General features: G+C 34.7%; 1 protein-coding gene across 3 annotated transcripts; it reads left to right on the plus strand.

Annotated features, from left to right (window-relative positions):
• Nucleotides 1–1,347: 1,347 nt before the first annotated feature.
• On the plus strand, nucleotides 1,348–10,551 carry LOC18422404 (rhomboid family protein). Of its 3 annotated transcripts, XM_088865936.1 has the most exons (7): nucleotides 1,348–1,627; nucleotides 2,371–2,421; nucleotides 4,203–4,267; nucleotides 4,389–4,462; nucleotides 4,543–5,061; nucleotides 5,188–5,278; nucleotides 9,931–10,551. In XM_088865936.1, exons 1-7 carry the CDS (start codon nucleotides 1,486–1,488, stop codon nucleotides 10,015–10,017), a joined length of 1,029 nt encoding a protein of 342 aa, XP_088722062.1. In that variant the 5' UTR covers nucleotides 1,348–1,485; the 3' UTR covers nucleotides 10,018–10,551. The 3 variants fall into 3 exon arrangements, with proteins under 3 accessions (XP_088722062.1, XP_088722063.1, XP_088722064.1); XM_088865937.1 differs by lacking the exon at nucleotides 2,371–2,421; XM_088865938.1 differs by lacking the exons at nucleotides 1,348–1,627; nucleotides 2,371–2,421; nucleotides 4,203–4,267 and having other exon boundaries at nucleotides 4,701–5,061.
• Nucleotides 10,552–13,627: the final 3,076 nt, after the last annotated feature.

A 13,627-nucleotide genomic window follows, 5' to 3' on the forward strand; every position in this document is an offset into this window, starting at 1 on the left:
AAAAGTTATAGTTTCTATAAGGCCTAGGCTTCAAGGGAAAAAGTAAAGTCTCTATGATGGCTCTAAAATCAATATTCATTTTCAACTATGAAACTATGGCTTTAAAATCAATTTTCATTTTCAACTATGAAATTTGAAGCTCAAAAAATGGTAAAAATCTTATGGATATGTAAATACTTTAAAATAAATAGTCTAAATAATATGTTGCAATATACATTATTTTTAGGGGGTTGAAATTTTAAACTTTTTTAACAACCATAATTTTAGAGTTGAGGTGATCCATTTGAAGATTTTCTTAAGCTTAACGATAAGTTTTTAGATGCCCTGGGGCCTAGGCTTTTTACATCCTCTTTCTTTTCGGGAAGTAAGAATAACAAAAGGAAAAGTATAAAGTGAGACAATTTATCTTCGATACATGGAAGTCACAATCATCCTTGTATGTGAGATTTAGAACTTGGTAGTTGTAAGAGTACTGTTAACTAGACTAAGTTTAAAAAATATTTTATTGAATTTCTTGATGCACTCCGATATGACATGTAATGGCTAGGAATAGTTGGGACCTCATTATTTACTTTTTCTATAGGTCACAGTTAGCATGCGTGTCATCCTGCAAATTGTAGAAATACGGGGATTGACAATAAATATATTTTTTAAATATAATTTGATCTTAATTTTTAGAGTGTATATAATATTTAACATGAAGATCATCAATATAAAAAAAATTGAAAACTAGAAATAATAATTATATTAAAAAAATGCTTTATACTTCTAGACCTCATATTATAGAAATACAGTCCAAACTACATGAAACAATTGTTCTTTTCTATAAAGGTACTTTTCCTATAAAGTAAATCCAATAAATGAAGGTGCATATTGTATAAAGTGGAGGCTCTATACAATCAAAGTAAGATGCACCTAAATAGTGTTGAGAAATGTGGTTTTAATACTGAAAATCTTTGTGATTGCCGTAAAATATAGTTTCATATCTAGTTATAAAATTTAAAGTTCAAAAAATAGTGTATATTGAATATATCTATGAAAATTTTAAAAATTGTCGGTAAAAAAATATATTACAAGATGTACTATTTTCAAAATTTAAAATTCATTTGTGTTTCATGTCCATACATATTGAGGTCGACAATATCAATTTGAAGATTTTTTTTGGCATCGAAACACTTTTATTTAGTTAAATTTTTTAGGTTACAAACTTTTTTTAATTAAAAAAATAAATTTTTTAAATTTTTTATGCACCCCTTTGTCTTCCCAATTCGACATCTAACGGTTAGGATTTAGGAATATTGGGGACCTCAAAACGGTAAATGAAGGGAAAAGGGGGTATGCTGATTCGCTTTCGTGTGCATCCCTTTCTTTTTCTTCTCTCATCCTTCTCGTTTACCATCTATTTCTTCATTTCTGCTCGTTCTCTGCTTTATTCTCTCACTTCCGAACAGGGTTTTGGGCGATTTCTAGAGAGAGAAAGCGAAAATGGCAGATAAGCCAAGCAGAGGATTGATTTTATACGGAGATGGACTCATGCCCTTTCTCTCTCCTTCTCATTCCCACATTCACTCTCTCGCTTCTCGTGCCTCCTGTGGCTTTCTCGCACTAAGAGATCCTCCACCAACAGGTATCTCTCTCTCCCCCTTATTGTCTTTCTATCTTTGCTACTAACTGTAACTAGTTAGTGTTGTTGAGTTTTAAAATGAAGCTCATCCCAAAAAAGGTTTCGAAATGCATAAGTAGCTAATTATGGTTCAGAAGTACTTGATAGATTGTGGTTTGTTATGCTTGTATTTAAAAGAGGAAGTGAGAAGGTGGTTGTTTTATCAAAAGAAAAATGGGTCACTTGAGGTTCTTGCTTTTAGAAAGAAATAACATGTGATGAATGAATCCTTATAGTAAGATGATATATTATCATCAAAGAGCAGTATGGGGTTTCTAGTTGTCATTTTTTTTGGTTAATTCTTTGAAATTTTGGAATACATTGCATTTGATCCAAATTTATTCAGATCATATTGTTTCTAGATTTAGCTATGCTACATTCTATCAAAAAGTTAAATTTTGGTGGGAGTTGTCTTTTCATTCAATTCAGTGTTTTGTGGAAACAAAAGGGACAGAAAAACATAATCTGTGTTTCCTAGTTTCTCTATGGATGAGAGAGAGAGAGGGACAGAAAAACATAATCTGTGTTTCCTAGTTTCTCTATGAGAGAGAGAGAATTTAAGTGGAAACCCTTGTGGATCTCTAATTTTCAATTTCCATGCTCTGATTTCTATTTGTTGAACACACTCACACACATTCAGTGCAAATTTATTGATTTTCATCATACATAAAAATTGACTCACTTTCTTTATATTTTGGAGCCCATAGTTTTTATGCTCTTGGTTAAAGAAGCAAATGAGGAAAACTCCTTGCCACAAGGTCTGCTGTCTTAATTTTGCATTGATATCCGGCAATGGTTTACATTATTATTGGATTGTTGTGTTAATCTTGGCTTCCAAGATGGCTTTAATTTCAAGATGGAAATCTAATGGTGAAACCTTGTGGTAAAGATGTTGTCTTTGGGTTCAAATCTCAGTGAAGATGTTGAAACAAAATCTTATAAAGAAGGAAAAACATATAACCAGAAACTGATGGAATTTCTTGGCCATGCATCTGGTTGTGGGATCACAGTAATAATTGAATAAAGAAATAGGTGTTATCGTGATATAGTTCTTATTATCTCATGGAATACTTTGGGGGTTTAAGTGCTTGCAGAATCTTTAGCTTGTTTGTTTCTGGTAGTTTGTATACAATCCAAACAAAATTTAGAAATATGGGGACATCGAGATCGGAAAACTTCTTAATATTCATCCTATTTAATGTGATGGAATCTTTAGGGTTAAAGAGTAATGATATTTGAACAAGAAATGACAAGCTTCTAGGGCTTTTGCAAAGTTCTCTTGTATTTGAAATTAATTGGAACTACATTTTGTTTTTGCTATGCTAAATTTGGACCATTTATTTACTTAAAGTTGAATTTCATCGTCGACGAAGTCATTGCTATGTATTATTGCAAAAAATGTTATTCTTACTGAACTTTCTTCAAAGAAAAAAATGTTACTCTTGCTGAACTTCCTTTGGAATTAGACTCAGGAACTGTATCTTTTGAAATGTTTCGGTGTGTAAACATATGAACGTAAGTTTTGTTACTGACACTGGAATGCTTCCAAGCTCCTGTAATGACTTGTTCCGATATGCTCTGGTGGCATCACATTTATGCACAGTAATGGTACTTTATTTTTCATTTCAGAATTTCTCATCCATATTGCAGTGAGATACAGTATGCATTCCTATAAAGCAGGCTTATTGGATATAAACTGATCTGGATGCCAGTCTTCATTTTGTTTTGTGTTATTGGCATGAAACTGATGATTGCAGTGAGTAGGTTTACTATAAAAGTAATTGGTTGAGATGAAGGCTTAAAACTAGTTTTAAATGGATATGATTAATTTGTTTCTGATCATCAACGCTTCTGAGCCTTTTCCCGTAAGTTCTGTCATGAATTCTTTGTGTTCTAAGAGAGAGAAGAAGCACAAAGACTGTTTGCTTTACATGAAATGCGGAACCAGCTGCATAACGTGCAACTTTATTAGGATGATAGGTTTCATATGCGATTTTGTTGTGTTCATGAAGGCATGCAGAATGCTATCAAGGAATTTGGCCTATTTTATATGACGTAGATGGCTTCTATTTCATGCTGCCATTGTTGATCCCTTTTCAACAGAGGACATATGCTGGATCATGTGTTCCTTCAAGTGCTTGCGATTATTCTGAATGTCTCATTGTATTATAGTGTGGCAAAAGATATACTGATAAAGTGGAATGAGGCATTGGTGGTAAAAACCATTTCAACTTCATGAAGCATATACCTTTGACTTGAAAGTTTAAGACTGGAAGCAAATTGGCAGAGCTCTTCCGATCTGCTTCTAATAGATGTCATCATTATCTACAGCTTTATTTATTCTGTTTCATTGGAACTAAAACTGGTATAACTATAAATTTTGACTTCAGTTGGAAACATGTTTTCACTTCAGGCATTAGTCCCATCATATGGGTCAATGGGTAATTTATGTAATTGCACTTTATTGATTAGGTTATAGAAATTAGTAATTTCATCCCCACACCAAGCGATTTTGAGCAGTATTGTTATTGGTTTGCAGAAAGCGAGGATGATAGAGTAATTAGAGATCTAGCACAGCTGCTGGATGTGTATGACATCTATAATGTAAGGAAATGCTTGGGTAAAGGTTGGCATTTATGTAAATGAGATTCGTTTTCTTCATTAAATCCTGACTGTGTAATGCATAAATGTAAGTCTTAAATAGTGGTCTTTCTTGGATTTCCAGATAAAGGATGATGATTTTATAAATCCCAGTGTTGACTTTCTTAAACAGTTCCCTGTACCAACAATATCAGAAAGGTAAACTGCAGTGCCAAAGAATACTTCTCTATACTTCTTGAAATGCTAATAGAACTCTGTGATCTCACATCCTTTGGTAGGTTTATGGGTATGCGAGCTACCTTATTTACAAATTGTGCGACCACCCAATCTTTTGGAACAAAACTCGGATTCAATGTAAAAGATTTTGATGAGTTGATGAAGATTGGTTCAGACAATCTCCAATCTGAAAATATTCCTAGCTCTTTGTCTTCTGCAGCTAGATTGTTAATGTTGCTAGGGCTTGAAGATAGGAAGGTAGCAGAAACAAGTGAATATGATTTGGTGCTTTTGCATGTGAGAAGAGCTGGTACAGCAACCATCAAGAAGGAAAATCTCAATGACGAGCTTGAATGGCTCAATAAATTGGTTGGTGAGATAACGCATATTGCTGAACCTGGATCACCCATTGCTTCTCATTTACACTTGTCTCTTGTATTAAGTTATGGGTCTCCTCTCCTAAACGGAGATTCTAGTTCCTTGAATTCACTTGCCCTAAAGGAGATGCACCCCAATCTTTCATTGCTTCGTCCTTGCCAAAGTTACACCATGAAAGGAGGTCGCATATTAAATGGCATAAGGTATGAATCCTTTAGAGCTTAACCTTGGTTTTCTCATTATCATGACCTTTTTTTGGGTAAATATAACCTTTCTCTAAATAACAAAAAAGTTTTGTTTTGCCTTTGGTAATGCTATGGTCTTTCCAGGCATCATCATCCAATGCTAGTAGCGCAGTGGCAGGAGGCTGTTACCAGGAAGGATATGGCTCGTCTGTTCTCATTTCAAGAATTTAAGGAGGTACATGCTTCATTTAGTTCTAATTTGTATGCTATGGGGAGTTGTGATTATTTGGCTTCAAGAATCTTGTGGATATTGTAGTTAATGTTCCTGAGAAATGGAATGTGCCCTGTTTTTACTCTTACCGTGGATGGAATGGCTTGATTTCCCTTTTCTACTGATTTTTTACAGAACCATTTCTCAGTCTTGTTTCTTCTTTGATAAATGATTGGACCCTGGCATGATCCCTCTGGTTCAAAGATGTTTTGTCCATGGCAACTGAAATTTGCACTAGTTTGTCATTTATTTATCTATTTATTTGAACGAAGGTTAACATTTTGTCTAGCTTGTTACTATGAGATTTTTTCTTTTGGACATGGAAATATTGCAAATGAGCTCAAGTTGATACAGTGAAAGTAGGCATATTTGATGACCCATTCTCACAATTCTGGGGTTCATTTAGAAATAAAAGGCTTCAATTTGGGCATATGTTTTAGATTATTAAATATAATCATCATCAAAGCCTCTTCCCAACTAATTGGGGTCGGCTATACGAATTCTGGCCCGCCATTCTGCTCTAATTTTGAGTGTCAACTATCAAATATGATGAAACATAATTCTCACATTTCCTATAGAGTTTGTAGGAAATCTGTCTCAGATTATATTATTCAAAACTAAGATTTATGAAATAGGGTAGGCCAAGTCATTTTGTTTTGGGAAATTCCCTCATATGAACCGGATGTCTTATAATTGGAACAAAACTGGAGTTAATGACCACCATAATTTATAGTGCATGTGACAAAGGTGCCAATAATTTTATCAAGATGCAGATTCTAGAAATGACCATTTGCCAAAAGGTAAAAAATTCTGTACAACAAGGAGACATGGAGAAAACCTATAGTTGAAGAAAAACACCCTACTACAGCTGAAGATTTTCGCCTTAAATTTCCTAAATAAATAAACTCTGTCATGGCCTTATGTAGTCTCAAATGTCTAAGGCTTCTTTGAGTTCTACTGACATACTCCATTGCACGTTATTTTAGACTTCTAGTCTGCGAACCCTAGGCTTTACATCTTTAAAACTGTGACCTTTCCCATTGTGTATATGGTCGGGAACTCATGCATTTATATAGAGCTGTAGAGGAATTGAATCCCGAAAGAGATACCTCTACACTAGTTGGCGCTTCTCTAGATGCCCCTAATCCATAAGAATCCTTAATCTCAGCTCTAGAGTCCTCACTAAAGTGGTTGAATAGGATAAGGCATTTGGAATGACTAAAAGCTTACCCTTCTAGAGCCTACTCTAATTGTGCCTATTCCAACAATACCTTTTTAAACCTTTTCTATGACCAAATTTACTTGAAAACCCTTGTATTAATGATAAAAAGTAGTATCTCATTATTAAATTAATAAAATACTCCTGCATGATAAAATTTCGGATTGACCCCTAACAATTAATTTGCTGGATTCATCACATTGTCTTGCTTTCGATCATAAACCTTATCACGTTTTTTGTTCGTGTCCACATTTCGAAATCATGTTAGGGACACATGCTGAACAAATTATTTTTAGACTTGCAGTAGGACACACTTAGCTCCAAGTGAATGACTAATTAGTGACATACTTGGAAAGCCATATGCCAAATTGGAAAAATTGTTTGTCTCAACAGAATCTCTGTAAAGTGTGACTCTTTTCATATTTATGTGTGAACATGTGTCGTTGGTATTCCTGTAGCGATTTTTTTTTTTGAAGAATTCCTGCCCCGATATTTTACTTTTGGTAACTCTTAATTGTCATGTTCGTGATGATCATGACTCTCTGCTTGACTCATAATCTGGATATTCATGTACGTATGTTTGCTTGTTATGTATGCATTCATGAATATATGTGCTTGCATGTGTGTGTGTATATATATATATGGAAAACACTACAAAATTCCTATAGGTGAACACCTACAGCTTTATCACCGTTCAAAGTTTATCTCATGGTCACAGATGTTTGATAGTGTTTGAATTTTAATTTATTTTTTTCAAATCATAATGATCTGAAATTTTGTAGATGTGTACACCTTAGTGAGATGCACATGAATAAAATATAAAACAAGTATTTTGAATGATACAAATTATTCAAAATGCCCCTATAAAGTATCAGGGGTAATTTCATTATTCAGCTTATGTCTATTATTTTTTTAATATTTTATTTGGGTGTGACTTAATCATATGTGCACATGCCCCAAATTTTAGATAAATCTAATTAGTACAATAATTATAAAAACCCAAATACTACCAGACAACTGTGACCATGTGAAGTACTGTAGAACTTCACCTATAGGCGTTTTGTAGATGCTTCCTATAAATATATATATATATATATATATATATATATATATATATATATATATATATATATAGGAAAAAGCTGGGGTTAGCCCACTAGCTCATATGAACATATGAGCCCAACGGCTCAGATTGAATCTGGGCCGATCTGACGATCAAGGATGTCCGATAGTGCTTGAATTTTATTTTATTTTCTACAAATCCAAATTACTTGAAATTTGGAGTGTGTGTTCTTCTCATCAAGGGCACCTAATAAAAAATAAAAATAAAAATTTATTCGTAAAAAACAAAATGATCAAAATACCCCCCAAAACTTTTCGAGGGTATTTTGGTCAATTTATTTCATGTAAAATATTTTTTTGATATTTTTCGAAGATTCACCTATTTTTGATGAATACACGCCTAAAATTTTAAGTAATTTGGATTTTACAGAAAATAAAATAAAATTCAAACACTACCGGACATCTGTGATCGTCAGATTGGTCTAGATTCAATCTGGGCCGTTGGGCTCATATGCTTATACGAGCTAGTGGGCTAAGCCCAGCTTTTTCCATATATATATAGATATGTGTATAGATAGAATGAGTGAGCATGAGTTTATCTGTTCTTGAAGTTCTTTTGTCTGAAAGTCCTAAGGGAATGACTCTCTCTCTCTCTCGACACATGTTACATAATTAAACATGAGTTCTCCAAACCTAAATCCTTAGGTTATGAAATGTTTTGATGGTCGCGTGCGTGGTTGTAGAAAGGGGACGAATTTTCTTTATCAATTCTATCCTCTCATACCACGCCCCTCTTTTCTACAACCTCGATCATCATCTATTCATGCAGCAGGGACGTCCTTTTTCCCTCCCAATACCTTACATCTCTACAATTTGAGGTAGATTGATTACCGTATTTTCTTGGACTAATATGATTTGCAGAAACAATTTCTCTTTTTTCTTTTCAAAATTGGGTAGCATTTAAGAAATTAGAAAAGGCTCCCATTTCAATGAGCAATGTCATCCAGTTTACTTTTATAAATTAGAGGCCAACCATATCCCTCCACAATAAGAGAAGGAAAAAGTCTATATAAGGTTGACACGTTAAAATGTAGAATTAAGGTGCACCTCTAAAATCCTTTGAAAAATGTTGTTTTGATGTTGGAAAAACATCTAATTGATCATTTTGAAATCGAGATGTGTAGATATGGAAAAAAAAGTGAGTTTAAGTTCTAAAAATAGTCCATCTTATAACACATTATCTAGACCATCCTAAGAATTTTTGACACTAAAATTATATCTCATGACAAAGTTTGGAGGTGCACCTTAATTTGATTGTTTAAGGTTGCAACCTTATGGAAATCACACCCATAAAATAATAGGCCATCTTCAATAGAACATGTAAGTTACTAGTTTCTTAAACAATTCATTGGCAAAGGTGAGTAAAAAGTTTTGGTAATCTTATGTTAGAAATAATGAATTTCTGCATGTGATGGATTGTTTGAATTCTGACTTATCATGCATTCATGCAATCCAGATGGCCTCCTAATACACTGAATGGAAAGCTGAGAGTGGCTAAGAGCGAGGAAAATGCACAAATGCATGCACATCAAGTGTTAGATGTTCATTCTTGCATTAAAATTTTGGAAAGAAATTGGACGAGGCTAATAGGAACATGACCAACAACTTGTGGAGCTATCAGGAATCATGATGGACTTACATGTAACATTTTTGACTGGTGAAGTAATATGATAAAAATTAGCCAAAAAGAGGAACTAAAAAAAATTTGTACAAGTATACACCTAATATCTAATCGAGAAATTAGTATGTAATGATGGTGCTACATGTCTTGAGTGTCAAATATTAAATCAGTCGTGGTACCTCATTGCCCTCCCTAACACCCGTACTGTTTGTAAATTGCAGTAGCTAATGTAATGAATTTAGTACAATACATTTTACATCATACATTGTCTGCATATCATATAGTTCATGCTCCTTCTTTGAAGTAATGATTTGTGTATTATATGATGGCTTGTGTTATAGAGTTGTCCAGTTTCCTTTTCCAATATCATGCAACATTCACCTACCTCTGAATTCCCATAGCTTAGATTTATTTATTTTGACCCAAATTTTGATGTATTTCTTAGAACTTGACTTTTCATAATATGTTTTTCCTTCAAGCACATGGCTGATGTACATTCCATCAAATGCTCTCTCTCTCCCTCTATCCCTGCCTCCCTCCCTCCCTCCCTCCCTCCCTCTCTCTCTCTTGTGCTATGTAATCTTAGGGGGGATGAAAATTCAGACTAGAGTATTTGTGTCCCCTCATGTTGTTTTTCTGGATCATACCATGCAGCGCGGGGGGAATCTGGTCATACTTGCAGACAGGTTCCTGCATGAGGTCGCATTCAAGCTGTGGATGGCTCCCAAATATGGTGCTTGAGGAAAACTCCATACTTATTCAGTTTATCTATGAAGATCAACAAATTAACCCTGACAGATGAAGCATGGCTTTGTTAACTTCTCTTAAAAAAACAGATGAAGCATGGCTCATGATGAAATAAGGCATTAAGTAGGGAACATTTCTCAATAAGCAAATGTTTACACAGCTGAAAATCGATAACGGTCAACTCAGATTGCAAACCCTGACAGATGAAGCATGGCTTTGTTAACCTTCTCTTAAAAAAACAGATGAAGCATGGCTCATGAAGAATTAAGGCATCAAGTAGGGAGATTCTCAATAAGCAAATATTTAGACATCTGAAAATCGATAACCGTGAACTCAGATTGCTAAGCCAAAAATTTCCTGCAGCAGTTCTTCAGCTAGTCTCAAGAGATTGATGGCTGGAAACTTGAGATTGTAGAGGCTAAATGGAGAAGATAATGGTTTGCTCTAAAAGAGACTTTACCCTGTTTAATCCAAAGGCTTAGACAGGGGAACGTTGAATCGAGAAAGAATTCATCTTTGTTGATCAAAGAATGTGTCTCAAATGGTGAATATCAAATTTATGCTTCCTTTTTATCTTAGCTCCAAATTTCTAAACCAAACTCTGCTACTTTCAAGGCATTTGTATTCAACATGTGCTCTTGTGGTGAAAATTAGGGCAAAGAGCAGTGAAAATAGGCTCCAAACTAGTGCGAAGTTTAGCAGTTGGAAACTTAGATCAACAGGTCGGGCCAAATTGGGCTGTGGGCCTATGCCCTAAAAATACTTTAGGAGTTGTGGCACGGGCTCAGGGCGAGCGGTACCATTAGGGCTTAAGCATGGCCAGCATTTTGGATCACTCGTATCAACTCAACTTTTAAATTACATATGTAATATAATGTACTAATTATTAAATATGGGGGAATAATTTCATGCAAAACATCATTTAATGAGAACACTCCAAAAGAAAAGGGATTGTATACTATTGTTTATACTCAAAAATTTCAAAAGGGGACTATACCCCCGCTTGGTTTTTGATCGTAAACTCGTCAGAGATGGGATCGGTAGGGGGATAGGTCCCATCAAATTACAATTTGGGCGAACGATTGCTACAAGATCCTCTCTTGCTTGAATTGCCGACAAAGCTGGCTCTTGACACGATTGAACTGAAAGTCCGAAAGAAGGTTTAGAAATCGGGGTCAAAAGGGGGAGGTTTTGAAGATGATTTTAGACTTAGAGCCGAAAATGAATAATTGATAAAAGGAAGTTGGAGCGTACTTCAGACCGTGCCCCCAGGCATGGTGTCCGGAATCAGTGCCTATTCGGAGTTAGCACATAGGTGCGATTTCTCTCAAGCTTTCAAGGGTTTGTCGAGCAGGATGGGTGTGGGTGAATGAATTTATCGGAGTATAGGTATGCGATGGTTTTGGTTCGGGCGAGTTAGACGTGGCTCTTTGGGGCCCAAGGGTTTAGGTTTGGTACGATAGAGTTTGGGCGTACAGTTCTCCCCTTTGATTCGAGGGAAGGGGAATCAGGGTCGTCAAATACAGCAATTGGTGCCCCGTCAATAATAATGGTAGTCTTGTTACCCCGTTATAATCACAAGATGTGTAACATGCCACCTTTGATTTTACAGTTGACGTGAATTTGGGCGGTGGTATGCCAGGTGCATGACGAGTTGGCAAGATTTGGAGTTTCTTTAGTTTGAGATCATCGGCCTAACGTTGGTAGCATAATAGTCGACGCTGCCGACAACATTGGTTGCGAAGTAATAATGATTGTATCATGTCACCGTTTGTTCATCTTGAAACTCGACATTGGGCGATGATCGTGGCCAATTAGAAGTTGTTGTTGTTCTTAGTACCGTTGACGAGATTGTCACCCTCGTTACAGGTAATGATGGAAGATCTTCAGTTCAATTTGTACATTCAAATGTCAAGCAATTGACGACGAGTTCAACCAATCAGAAGTTGATGTTGTAGATAATGGTGTCAAAATACTGCCTATGTCATCACCTGTAATCATCATTTGTCAATGTTTCGCATTTCGAGATGTCCATTGATGTATAAAACCTATCACTAAAATTCCTCTAGAAGGGGTTAAATCTAAGTGGAGCAAAAATGGTTTTTCATGAGATGAAAAATGAGAACTATTAGTCCCACACGAGGTTTGTGAATAAGTGATTGTCTGATAATGGAGGTTACAATCATTCTTATCTCTTAAAATTCAAAATAGGTAGTTGTAAAGGTATCATTGAATAGACACAAATTAAAAAAAAAAAAAAATCTCAAACTTTATAATCCATTCCAAGCCATTCAATTAGATATCTAATGAATGAAAATGATTGTGACCTTTATATACAAAAAATAAATGGTCTATTTATTCATTAATTTATAAGATTGTATACAATGAGACCATTTACCTTTAACATAAGGTGGTTACAATTACTTGCAGCCATCTGATGTGAAGTTTGATAGCTTGGATGTGTCACAAAGTTCAAAAAAATTTCTTTTGAAGTTTTCGCTTGGTCAGTGGAATAATTGCAGCCACCCAATTTCACATCCAATGGTCAAGATAAATGTCTCACCTTGTACCAAAGATAAATGGTCTTATTCCGTACTTTCCTTTACACACACAATCCATACATTACTTCTACAACATACCACCACACATAACACAAAAATGACTTAAACAACCAAAAACAAAAAAGAAAGAGGAGCTAAGAAACGATAGAGGAGTTAAGAAACGATAGAGGAGAGAGAGGAGAAAAAAATACTTAATACAAGCAGAAACATCAGACTGCCCTACAAATTGTCTCATTCCACTTTTTCGCATTGGATGACTTATGAATATTAAAAAATAAAAATTATCAAGCGGTTCAATGTTCGTAACATCAGATCAAGGTAAAGTCCAAAAAAATTAAAAAATACAAGGAGGTTATTTCTTCTGTGTAAATACTACATAATTTTTTAGGAAAATATCTCTATGCCCCTTATTTTTAGATTTCATTTTTTGATAAATCCAAGATTTCAAAAAATATCTTTTAACACTTTAAACCTATTTTTTAACCTAAATAAATGTGAGAAAGACGCTCTTTCTAAACTCAATATTTCTCTCTCTTCACTTGTATACCTAAACTTCTCTCTTTTTCTCTCTTCTTATGTCTCTCAATCTCTTTCCTTTCATGTTTTTCCAAACACCTCTCTCTCCTCCTATATTTTTTCAAGCATCTCTTTTTCTCCTCTCGATAACCTCTTACCTCTATAAAGCCTTCTCTCTCTCTAGAAGTTTGGGATGGCTTTTAGAAAAAATATGTTATTTTAGATTTGCTTTGCCTAAAAAAAACTGATTTAAATTAGCTCAAGGACTTATAAGAAATAAATTCTACAAATTTTATGCCTCAAGACATCTTTTAAAATATTGAGTTTACTGTAGAATGAAACTTAAAAATAAATGGTATAGAGATATTTTTCTTATTTTTTTAGCATTTCTATTATAACGGTAAAATAAAACGTAAAGACGTAATTTTGCCTACAAAATTTTGGGTCAAACCAAAACTGTCAGGCCTGATTCGGATTGAGCCCAACACATGTGAAGCCCGAGCTGAGCCCATAGCAAGAATATAGGC

Source organism: Amborella trichopoda, chromosome 4 (genome assembly GCF_054954075.1).
Source record: "Amborella trichopoda isolate Santa Cruz 75 chromosome 4, AtrichopodaSantaCruz75HAP2 v2.0, whole genome shotgun sequence".
In the NCBI taxonomy this organism is placed as follows: Eukaryota; Viridiplantae; Streptophyta; class Magnoliopsida; order Amborellales; family Amborellaceae; genus Amborella; species Amborella trichopoda.